This window comes from Mustelus asterias, chromosome 21, assembly GCF_964213995.1.
Source record: "Mustelus asterias chromosome 21, sMusAst1.hap1.1, whole genome shotgun sequence".
In the NCBI taxonomy this organism is placed as follows: Eukaryota; Metazoa; Chordata; class Chondrichthyes; order Carcharhiniformes; family Triakidae; genus Mustelus; species Mustelus asterias.
Window position 1 is genome coordinate 58552309 of NC_135821.1, and position 12542 is coordinate 58564850.

The following is a 12542-nucleotide window of genomic DNA, read 5'->3' on the forward strand; positions in this document are numbered from 1 at the left end:
TATTTGGGAAGTTACTTTTCCCACTTCTCGATCAGAAATCCAGTTTTACCCATTTCTTTAACATTTTGTTACAGCCTATCATGAAATGAGACAACAGGGAAGGAGGCCAATCATGCTTGTTCACATGTTTTGAAAGAGCTACTCGTTCCCCAGACAAAGTGCAGGCCATCAGTATAAAATTGGTATTTGTGTTCAACAAAACTTTAGCATTCAAAGCGTTGCTAGTCTGGGAAAGCCACATGCGGGTTCATTCACATAAGGCTACTATGAAGAGAAGTTAACTGGGACTCTTCAATGCAGATTACATTGAGTGAAAATAAACATAATTGGTGAGCTCGGCTCGAATGGTTGAAAAGATTCCCAGCATCAAACCCCAGCTGGTGACATTCTGAGTCATAAGGCTGTTGATTCGAGGACTTGAACACATAATCTATGCTGGCACTTCATTGCAATCATGAGGGTATTGCTACATCTGTCTTTTGGTTTTGTTGCACAAAATACTTGCTGTTTTTGTCTACTTACTGTAACTTTCCATTGTGTTAATGTACAGGGATATGTGTGTTGCAGGAGTTTAACTAGTGAGTATAGAATCCATAGAATAGAATACCTACAGTGCAGAAGGAGGCCATTTGGCCCATCGAGTGTGCACCAACCACAATCCCACCCGGCCCCTATCCCTGTAGCCCCATGTATTTCTCCCTGACACTCACTAAGTGGCAATTTAGCATGGCCAATCAACCTGACCTGCACATGTTTGGATTATGGGAGGAAACCCACGAGGAGAATGTGCAAACTCGACACAGACAGTGACCCAAGCCAGGTCCCTGGCGCTGACCACTCTGCTACGGTGCTGAGTAGACATTGAGTGGGGGGTTGTGGAGGTGATGAACAATGCAGCTGTAAAGCAAATGATTCAGGAGTGTGCAAAGATACTAAAGGAGAACGTTTCAGATGTCTGGAGTTACAGGGTCGAAGATTATCTGTAGTGGGGTGGAGGGAGTGATGAATGAGAAGGAGAGCTGTGTTGGAAAAGAGGGTGCACAGTTATTGGGTTACAGACTGAAATTAGGGAGGTATGAAGACTTTGGGGATTTAAAGCTGAGAATAAGAATCTTCGATTCAATGGAACAGAAAGCTGATGGAGTTCGTCGATACAGGCACTGGCGATGTGTGACTTTGGTGAATATATGGTCTGTGCTTATTTGCAGTTTTAGAATTGGGGAGTGCAAATAAGATGGATTTCAATGAAATAAATTGGGTAGAATTGAACTATATTCTCTGGAAATCAAAAAAATGCAAACTGATCTCATTGAAACATGAAATTCTTGTAGGGCTTGACAGGGTAAATGCTGAGGGGTTCATTTTCCCTGACTGGGGAGTTTGATTTGGGAGTCATGGCTCTGAAATGAAGGTTGGCAATTTAGGACTGAGATGAGAAGAAATTTCTTCACTCTGAAGGTTTTGAATGTTTGGAATTTTCTACTCCAGAAGGTTGTAGATGCTGCATTGAATTTTTTGACACCAAGATTGATAAATATTTGGACACTAAGGGAATCGAGACACTTTAGGAAGGATGTGAAGGATTTGGAAAGAGTGCAGAAACGATTTACAATGGTTCCAAGGATGAAGTTCTGAGGATAGATTGGAGAAACTGGGATCTTTCTTCTTTTGAGAAGAGAAGGTTGAGAGTTTTGATGTGGGGTTGTGGACAGAATAGAAAGGGAGAAACCATTCCTGTTGGTGGGAGGGTCAAGAACCAGAGGACACTGGCTTAAAGTGATTAGCAAAAGAATCAAAGACCACATGAGGAAAAGCTGCTTGCACAGCAAGTGGTTAGTATCTGAATGCACACCCTGAGAATGTCTTGGAGATAGATACAACCAGTTTTCAAAAAGGGGAAATTGGATAGAGACCTGAAGAGAGAGAATTCAGAGGGCTACAAGGAAAGGGTGTGGGAGTGAGACGTGCTGAGTTAATCTTGCAGAGAATTAGTGTGGACGCGATGGGCAGAATAGCTTCCTGTCCGGCAATCATTCAATAATTCTTGATGTTGATAGGGTGGGAAGGTAGAATTTGGGTAGAAGATTAACCATGATATTGAAGGGCAGAGCAGGATCGAGGGGAGCTGTGGCCTGCTATTTCTTGCTTTTAGATAATGAGAGGATTGGGATTGCCCAGTCATGATGTGATAAAAGATTGGATTGAGGTTTCTGTGGCGGAGGTAGGTGATATTTTGATGTTAAGAGTGGTTTTGATGATGAATCAGCTGTGTGAAAATTACTTCATTATAGACAAAGTGCTTTTGGGATGATTTGAGAGAGAGATGGTGAGGCACTTTTAATGCAAATTCTTTATTCATCACAACCCCAGTGACTTTTTGGTAATTACGCTAAAGTGAGGATTTTATGTGAAGCTTATGCAGTTCAAATGTTGTTCATCAAAGTATGCATGCGATTTTTGTATTTGTTCATCTTTCAAGTTCATTTTGGAACATCGGAGCTGTAGTTAGCTATTCAGTCCCTCGAGCCTGCTCCTCCATTCAGCTACACCATGCTCAATCTTGCACTTCAATGCCATTTTCCTGCACTATCCCCATAATGCTTGGTGTCTTCAATATCTAGAATTCTATCACTCTGTCTTCAATGTACACAGTAACCTCTCTGAGGTAGAGAACTCCAAAGATCCCCCACTCTCTGATCAAAGAAATACGTCCTTGTTTCAATTGTAAGTGGCCCACCCCTTATTCTGAGACTTGTGTCCACTGGCTCTGAGCACCCCCTCAGATTGGACATCTTTCCTGCAAGTATCCTGCTGAGTCCTGTAAGAATTCTATATGTTTCAATGAGATCGCATTTCATTTTTTCTGAACTCTAGTCTCTGGACTTGAGGCAAAGAACTGGCAAAAAGCAAAAGCTGCATTGAAATGGACAGGTTGAAATTTAGACTAGGTTAGTACAGACAAATGAAAGAAATGTTTTCATACTTGGGGGAAAGATTTGCATTCTACAGAAATGAGTGTTGATGTTGAGAATATTCACAAAGATATAACTGCTTATGCTTATCTATTTTAGCACAGCTTTCCAGTAGTGCATTTAGCTGTTACTAATGTATTATTGAAGTTAGACTATATTGCTGGGGTGTGGCTTTATGGCCATGGCTTAGCACATAATCAGTTTGCCATCTTGCATTTGAGTGTGTACCAGCTGGTTGGAGAGTGCCTTTGGCCAGGCTGAGAGCAGATTTCTTTGCTTGGCTTTAAAATAATACAGATCATAGTCAAGGGGATTTATTGACAGAGAAACCCATAGAAAGTGCTGTCACCTTTCTCCCATGCTGTTGTTTCTAGTATACTAAGCATAATCCATCAGCTTGGTATGATAACTTGTTGAAAAGCATTCAGTTCAATTAAGCTTTAGTATCAAGGACAGAGTCTTGTCCATTTTAGGGATTAAGTGGTCTGCATTATTCCAACTCTTAACCTTAAAAGAATATATTACTAATTTTAATGTTGTTTCCTTAATTTTTGTCTCATTCTTTCTCTTCCTTTATACAGCTTTGTTGGTTGTGTTATAATTAGTTGGAAGTTTTCCTCTGATTCCCAGTAGTTAGTAAGTTTGGCTAAGAAAATTTGTGACAGCTATTCAAACCAGAAGGTTCCTAGGCTTGTTCCAAATCAGTGTTCTTTTCCCTTTTCAGTATTATTCTTGGGATTTGAGCACCGCAGGCAGGCCAGCGGTTATTGCCCAACCCTAATTGCCCTTGAGTTGGTGGTGATGAACTGCCTTCTTGAACCATTAGTTTTTCTGGTGTAGGCTCACCCATCACGTTGTGGGGGAGGGAGTTCCAGGATCCCAACAATATAGCTCCAAGTCAGGGTGGCGTGTGGCTCGGAGGGAAGCTTGCGGGTGGTGATAGTCTCATGAGTCTGCTGCCCTGTTCTTCTAGATGGTAGAGATTGTGGGTTTTGAAGGTGCTTTGCTAGGATTCTGCAGTGCACCTTGTAATTGAGTATACACTGCTGCTATTGTGCAGTGTTGATAGATGGGGTGAATGATTTAAAGTGGTGAATGGGATGCTGATCACATGGTCTGCTCTGTCCTGAATGAACTTGAATGTTGTTGGAGCTGCACTCATCCAAGTGGTGAGTGTTCCATCACTCCTGAGGGTGTTATATTAAATCTATGTGTTTAAAAAATAATAAAAACAAACGAGTGAGATTTTCACGAGTTTGTGGTAGATGGTGGATAGACTTTGGGGAGTTCGGAGTCTCTGACCTGTATTTATATGGCTGGTCCAGTTCAGTTTCTGGTCAGTGGTATCCCCAAGATGTTGATGGTGGGGGAATTTTGTAATGGTAATGCCATTGGATATCAAGGGGAGATGGTTACATTTTCTGTTGGAGATGGTTTTGCCTGGCACTTGTGTGGTTATAGTGACAGTAGGTGGGCTATGATTTATTTTGGTGTCTGCTGGTACAGGAGAGGAAACGAGCAAGGGTTACTTCTCCATTTTGTTCTCAGTTGATCCCTACTGGAAACTGCATTGTGTGGACTTTCTCAGGCTTGTTTGTATTACTTCCTGTGAATGAATAGCTTGGTGACTGTCCCTGACCAAACTCATAGCTGAAGGATGGGTGCTGTGGAGTTGTAAACCATTAAGAATCTGTGCCTTCAGCAAAAAGAGAATGACAGTCACCATGCACTGCTCTGAAAAATCCCATAGAGATTTTGAGTGGAGGCTTGCAGTTGTTGGCATCTGATGCAATGCAACACCCTGTAAAGATGATTGGATGTGTGGGAGAAAGGCAGACAGTGGTGTACCCCTTCAGCCAATTCAGCTGAAAAATCTGCACTGAAATTTGCAAACACTCAACCAAAAGTATAAATGAAATCATGTACAGAAATGAATGAAAAATGGGATTGAGAGAGAGATAGAGGAAATGTTTTTTTTTAACATCCCCAACTGTTATGTTCTAAAGGAATGAGATTCTGCACGAGTAAAATCAGACTTTCAGCGACTGAGTAGTTGTTTGGCAGCAAATGTGACTTATCACCATTTAAAAATTCATTAACATTTGAATTCATTAATCCTAATCTTTTCTGCTTAGTAGGTAAGTACCCCAACTTCATGTCTCTATATGAATCTATTGGTGAGGTATCGTTGTAGCTCAGCCTGTGGAGTAGCAGGATAACTCAGCTGCTATCTTCGATTTTCATGTTTAACTGTGTATGTGGGGACTCTGGAAGTTGCTGTCCAATCTATCCTATAAACAGTCAACAGTGTTGGTCTCTAAATCTGGGCCATCTTATTTTATGAGTGAAAGAAATCAATATCAAAATAAGGCTGTCTACAGGTCTAATATTTTGAAAGGGATATTTATGGTGAACAGTCACTCTGCTCATCACTTTTCCTTCATTCTCTCTTCTCAGGCAGGTTTCAGGCCTGATTAAGCACTAAGATATGATGTTATAATGCTTTAGGCTTTGAAGTGACATGGCAATCAGAATGCACAGGGAAATATCTACCTTGATATCATTTTTTTAAAGTAAAGTATTGGGAAGGTGAAGTGATTGCAATTAAAAAGATTTGAGATCTATATTGTGTTTTGTCTATGATATAATGACTATTCTAGTTTCTGTGAAATTTTGTGGGCAGGATTTTCTGACTCTGCCCACACCAAAAGTGGAAAATCCTGCCTGTAGGGTCAATGGACCGTTGCATGGTCCGCCCCTCACCCGCTACGATTCCCATGGTGGGCAGGATGGGAAAATTCCCCTTGCTGTGTTTTTGTTTTCTACATTAAAGGTACTTTATAACTGTCGATTGTTATTGGTTGAAAGGACAAATTACAAATTGCTTTGAGTGTTAACTCTGATTATTTTCTTTTTAGGCCTCGTGTCTGTGTGGAGGTGCATCATGCCTGCTTTGTAGCTGTTGTCCCTCTGCCAAGAACTCAGTGATTACTCGCCTTACCTATGGCATCTTCTTGCTCCTTGGAACAATTATTTCCTGTATTATGATAGCACCAGGCATAGAGGCCCAACTTAAGAAGGTGAATACATCTAAATAGATATAATACTTCCAATTTAGTTCCATCTTCTCTCTTGAAGATTTCCTGAGATATGGTTTGTTGAAAGCCAACGACTGACCAAATACCTCACTGAAAATAGCCATTCTTTGTGTGACCCATGACCTTGTACATGAAAAATGATAAGGTTGGGGATTCTGGCATGTGGAACTCATCCCAACAAGTCATATTTTCAAGAAAAGAGATTAAATTTGAAGAGGAAAGTTCACAATATTCATACCAGAATTTTTAAGGCCGGGATAATATTCCTGTTTTTGTATTTTTATATATAAATGAATTCAATATGATCTTCACAACTGAGCATCGCAGAAACCCTACAGTGCAAAAGGAGGCCATTCAGCCCTTCAAGTCTTCACTGACAACAACCCCACCCAGGACCTTTTTCCGTAATCCCACGTATTTACACCGCTAATCCCTCTAACCTACACATCCTGGGACACTAAGGGGCAAATTAGCATGGCCAATGCACCTAACCCGCACATCTTTGGAGTGTGGGAGGAAACCCGCGCAGACACTGGGAGAACGTGCAAACTCCACACAGACAGTAACCCAGCCAGGAATCGAACCCGGGTCCCTGGAGCTGTGAGGCAGCAGTGCTAACCACTGTGCCACCTCAAATTTTATGGATTGGAATCTTTCTTGGCAGTCGCTCTGCCCTCTGCTCCCTGCAGTATGTCAATTCCCTCTTTAAAATAAGTCACTTTAAGTGGCATACAGTGTATGATGCAGAATCTTCTTTTAGCTCTGAGTAAAATAAACTTCTTTGACTTGTAGTCAGATGTCCTGTGGATGTGTCGCAGCATTAATTAATGTTGTTGATGGCCAACCTATTTCAGCTGAAGCGTTGCATTGAAATCACGCCCAAATCATTCTTCGTGCCAGTTGGCGTCCGCCCACTGTGGGCAGGTTTCATGTTTCCTGTACCAGCACGCATACCGAGCATTTGTAAGATTACCCAACATTGGCACACTTGGATTCATCTGTTTATTTTCAACAGATGTCTTTGTGTGAGGCACTGAAGCACTTAATAAATAAAACTAAAGCAAGTTTAATGTGAGAATTGACCTCCTGGTTTTGTTTACAGTGCGAGTTTTTCCTACAAAGTCTAGTATTACTGTAACCATTTTCTTATTGCATGATATCACTGGGACTGCTCCTGTAAGCTCCTTTTGGGTTATTACATTTGGATTTGAATTACCAAGGCTTAATCCTTGTAGTTAATGAGGCAGGGTAAGACCTTTTTTTCTTACTCTTCATAGAGCATTAGCCTGTGCCTCTGGAGGACTAAAGTTTAGTGTCACAAGTTACTGTGAAAGTTTTTAAGTTAAGTGCCAACTTCGCACAGACAGTGACCCAAGCCGGAATAGAACCTGGGTCCCTGACGCTGTGAGGCAGCAGTGCTAACTACTGTGCCACCGTGCTGCCCCTATTCCAGAACCATTACCACTATGCTACCCTCCCACCCCCCCGAAGTTGCATCCATACTTATCATCAAAACAGTTTTCAGGAATAACATCTCAACTTAGAAAAGCCTTTTGTGGGTTTTTTTTCCTGTTTTTATTTTCTACCTATAACTGTGCTAACATTAACTGTAATTGCCTTCATATTTTTAAAATGTCTTCTGAGAGTTTTGGTATATTTGATACTGAACAACACAATTTCTGGAATTGAGTGTAACACTGTGTGCTTCCCTAGCATCACAATCTTTGTAATTTTGTCAGCGATCTAAAATGATCACTTTGGTCTCTCCCTTGTCTCTCGCTCCCTGTCCCTCTGTCTCCTCCTCTCTTTTTTGTCTCTCCTCCCCCCTTCTGCATTATTCTTTTCTCTCTCCTTCCATCTTTCCCTCCTCTCCCTCATTTAATAACTCTTGTTCTTTGATTTTTAGTGTCAGACTGATTGGTTTATGATTCCTTGATTCATGTCTTTCCTGATCAAAATACTTGTATTTTCACACTCCAATCATGGGATTTGACATGTGTGTAATCATGGAGTTTCTCAAATCTTTACCTGGAGTTTCTTCTGCCTTTCTGCAAATCCTGGTGTATATTCCATTGGTCCTGGTACTATAGGTTCTAAGTTGTAGCTGTAAAATTATGCTGCACAATATAATAGAATAAATGCATATTTTTTGAATTTTGAATTTTTAGTATGGGTAAATGCCTCAATTTAAAACATCTGGCAAAGGATTTCCATGCATTATATATGCATATGCTAATATAACAAGAATTTTGTGTCTCACTCTCACTCCCCAGTGCCCACCATTTAAAATAGAAATTGCCTAGGCAAACTTGTTGGGACTGTAATTTCCATATTTTGTTTCTTTTAAGTAAAGATAGTCACAAATGAACCTAGAGAGGAATTTGGGTCAGAATGTGGAGATCGCAACCAATTTAAATAGTTTAGCTAAATAGCATGGATATCTTTATGATGAAACTAGATAAATGGATGCAAGTATGGAATAGGTTATTGTTGGTAGAGTTAAATGGAGATGGATGGGAGAAGGCTTGTGTGGACTATAAATAATGGCAGGGACTTGTTGGGCCAAATGGCCTGTTTCTGTGCTCAAATTCTTTGTCCTTTCACAAAATTCCTTGTTGTTTATGGATTTGCCCTCAACACATGTACCTATGACATTGCAAGGCATGCGCCACAATTTAGTCTGCGTCTCCTCTACAATAAAGTATTAGAATAAACTAAATTAGTCAGAGACTGATGGGTGCTTGAGCATTTGATGAAATAATCAAATGCAATCTGGGGAGAAAATGAGAGTCTTGTCATTGTGACGTACAGCTTTAAATGTGCTAAATTAATAATGGATAAAGCAGAGTCGAGATTACAAAGTCTAGTATTACTGTAACCATTTTCTTATTACATGATATCACTGGAACTGCTCCTGTAAGCTCCTTTCGGGTTATTACATTTGGATTTGAATTACCAAGGCTTAATCCTTGTAGTTAATGAGGCAGGGTAAGACCTTGTTTTCTTACTCTTCATAGAGCATTAGCCTGTGCCTCTGGAGGGCTAAAGTTTAGTGTCACAAGTAGGTTTACATTAACACTGCAATGAAGTTACTGTGAAAGTTTTTGCGTTAAGTGCCAACTTTGCACAGACAGTGACCCAAGCCGGAATAGAACCTGGGTCCCTGACGCTGTGAGGCAGCAGTGCTAACCACTGTGCCACCGTGCTGCCCCTATTCCAGAACCATTGCCACTATGCTACCCTCCCTCCCCCCCCCCCCCCCCCCCCCCCCCCGAAGTTGCATCCATACTTATCATCAAAACAGTTTTCAGTGGATGGTGGTGGGTAAGATGGTGCTGAACTGGTGATTTTTAAAAAAAAGTAAGGTTTCCATTAAACGTTTTTTAAAAACTCTCTTCTTTGCAGATTCCTGGATTTTGTGAAGGAGGTGCCAGTATACCCTTCTTTCAGGGGAAGGTTAACTGCGATGTCATTGTGGGTTATAAGTCTGTGTATCGCATGTGCTTCGGTCTGGCTGGCTTCTTCTTCCTGTTTACTTTGATCATGATCCAAGTGAAAAGCAGCAAAGACCCACGGGCTGGACTGCAGAATGGGTGAGCCACTTCAAACAGGAGAAACCAGTTTAATTATCATCTTAGCAGAGACTGCCTTTGAGGTGTTTCTGGATCATGTGTCTTAACAGTTTTTCACTAGAATGTTTGAAGTTTACTTATTAGTATCACAAGTAGGCTTTCATCAACACTGCCATGAAATTACTGTGAAAATCTAGTCGCCACACTCCGCCGCCTGTTCGGGTACACTGAGGGAGAATTTAGTGTGGCTGATGCACCTAACCAGCACGTCTTTCGGACTGTGGGAGGAAACCGGAGCACCCGGAGGAAACCCACACAGGCACGAGGAGAATGTGCAAGCTCCACGCAGCCAGTGACCTGAGCCAGGAATCGAACCTGGGTCCCTGGCGCTGTGAGGCAGCTGTGTCAGCCACTGTGCCACCGTGCCGGCCATGGTACCATTCTTGTATATCCTGTCTCCAGTGCCTCTATATCTTTTTACAGTATGACAAACAGAAATACATACAGTAGTCTTTAAGTGTGGCCTAGGCTTGATACAGGTTTAACATAACTTCCCTATTTTTCAATTCTATCCCTCTAGAAATAAGGTCTGGTACTTAATTTGATTTCTTTCATGCCCTTGCTACAAACCTGTGGTGCAGCTTATAATGTATAGCGTATTTGTACTCTGAGATCCCTTTGTTCTTTTACCTCATCTGGATTGCACCTTCAAAGTAATGAGTGCTCTCCCTATTCATCCTTACCAAAATATACTGCCACACATTTTTTAAAGTTTATTTACTAGTCACAAGTAAGGCTAACATTAACACTGCAATGAAGTTACTGTGAAATTCCCCTGGTCGCCACAGTCCGGCGCCTGTTCGGGTCAATGCACCTAACCAGCACGTCTTTCAGAATGTGGGAGGAAATTGGAGCACCCAGAGGAAACCCACGCCGATGCGGGGAGAATGTGCAAACTCCACACAGCCAGTGACCCGAGCCAGGAACCGAACCCGGGTCCCTGGCATTGTGAAACAGCAGTGCTAACTGCTGTGCCACCGTGCCGCTCATTTATCTATATTAAAATCATTTGTCAATTATTTGCTCATTCTGCCCTCGTGTAATTTGTTGCAGTTTTCTCAGAATTAATTCTCCCACCCCTCAGCTTTGTGCCATCCTCAAATTTAGAGATCTTTTCAATTCCAAAGTCCAAATCATTATCGTCACTGAGGATACCTACCTTCTGTTCCCGTTCTCTGCTTCTGTCTTGAAGCCAGCTAGCAATCCGTTCTGCCACTTGTCCCCTGACTTCACATTCTCTGACCTTATTTATTTAGCTATTATAAGGCACCTTAACCGAGGTCTTTAACAAATCCAGATAAATTACATCCACTGCATCACCATTGTCTACTCTCTGTAATCTCTTTCAGTAAGGTCAAATATCGTTTAAATGATGCTGATTATTAATTATTTATTTCTAAAAGTTCTTCTATTCTCTCTTTCTTTTAGTAAAGATTCTATTATTTTTACTACTGATAATAAGACTGGTCCTCAAAAATAGGAATTACATTAGCACTGCATCATTTTCTGATGAATTATTAAGTACAAGTCGTAATGTCTGCTATCTCTTCCTTTCAACAACAGAAATAACATGCTAATAAGCTGGTAAATGCAGAAAAGTTCTGAAATTAAATGCTATATCACCCCCCCCCCCCCCCCCCCCCCGCCCCTCTGCCCTCACTGCCAGTCCACAACCCCTGTGATCCCGTCTCAAGTAAATGGATCCCTATTTGGATACACAGATTTAGAATTAAATTAGTAAAAATCGGGGAACAAGAAAATCAGAAACTTTCATTTGTGTCGCATCTTTCATAATCTCACAATGCCCCAAAGCACTTTATAGCTGAATCACTTTTGAAGTGTTATCATTCTTGTAGCGTACAATGTGTAGGAGCCAGTTTGCACACAGTAAGATTCCGCAAACTATGATGTGACGATGACCAGATAATTTGTTTAGGATTTATTTGTGGGGGTAAATGTTCATCAAATCCTAGGAAGAACTAGCCGAAGAGCTGACAATATTGAACTAATAGAAAGATGACAGGGTCTAAAATCCTTGGTGATCACTTATTTCTCATGATGGCACTAATTATTGCTGGAGTACCATCCACAGGCACCAATAATCTTCTTATGGCCCAGATATAAATGTTGGCAATCTACGAGGACATTGCAGCCAAGGCTAATTCTGTCTGAGTTTAATAGCGACGCACTTTCGAGCAGGGTTTGTTAGATGGCAATTTGAGAATTTTGAATCATTTTTGTTTTTCTTCTCCTTGACCCTTATTTTTAGGGGTCAGCTGTAGTAGTGGACATCAACCAAGTCTCCAAACTGATAATTGACCAAGTAGGGCAAGTGATATCTTAAAGTAAATTATCACTTTTTAAACAAGCTAGTCTGGCACATTTCAACAGTTGAAGCAGGAAACTGCTGCCCACGCATTTTCCATTGTGTGCATAATGCATTGCCAACTCCTGTTGTGGGTAAGCATTCATGGTAATGATATCTGTTTGTGTTTTTGTTTAGATTCTGGTTTTTCAAATTTCTTGCCTTAGTGGGGATCACTGTTGGTGCTTTCTTCATTCCTGATGGTACCTTTACAACAGGTATTGTGAAAACCAATTTCTATGAAAAAACACTTTTGTATAAAGGTTGTCACAAAGGTTGTCAATCTCCGTCTTGTTCCTTTACTGAAATGCATTGAAAATAATCCAATCATCTATGAGAGACTCAGTGAATAAGCATTTGGGCTAGTAAGCTATTGGCATGACTGGTCAAGGTCATAGATTTGAGCTTCATGGTGGTCAAAGAATGAAAGATGAACAAGGAGGTTTCCCTTCAAGTCACTCACCATCCTGACTTG

General features: G+C 41.1%; 1 protein-coding gene across 1 annotated transcript in view; it reads left to right on the forward strand.

Annotated features, from left to right (window-relative positions):
* Positions 1 to 12542, forward strand: part of LOC144509307 (serine incorporator 1-like) — a 36869-nt gene that overhangs the window by 3538 nt on the left and 20789 nt on the right. Inside the window, exons 2-4 of the mRNA XM_078237953.1 lie at positions 5891 to 6052; positions 9476 to 9663; positions 12206 to 12285. Coding sequence (XP_078094079.1) covers positions 5891 to 6052; positions 9476 to 9663; positions 12206 to 12285 — 430 coding nt within the window. The remainder of the gene's footprint in view (positions 1 to 5890; positions 6053 to 9475; positions 9664 to 12205; positions 12286 to 12542) is intronic.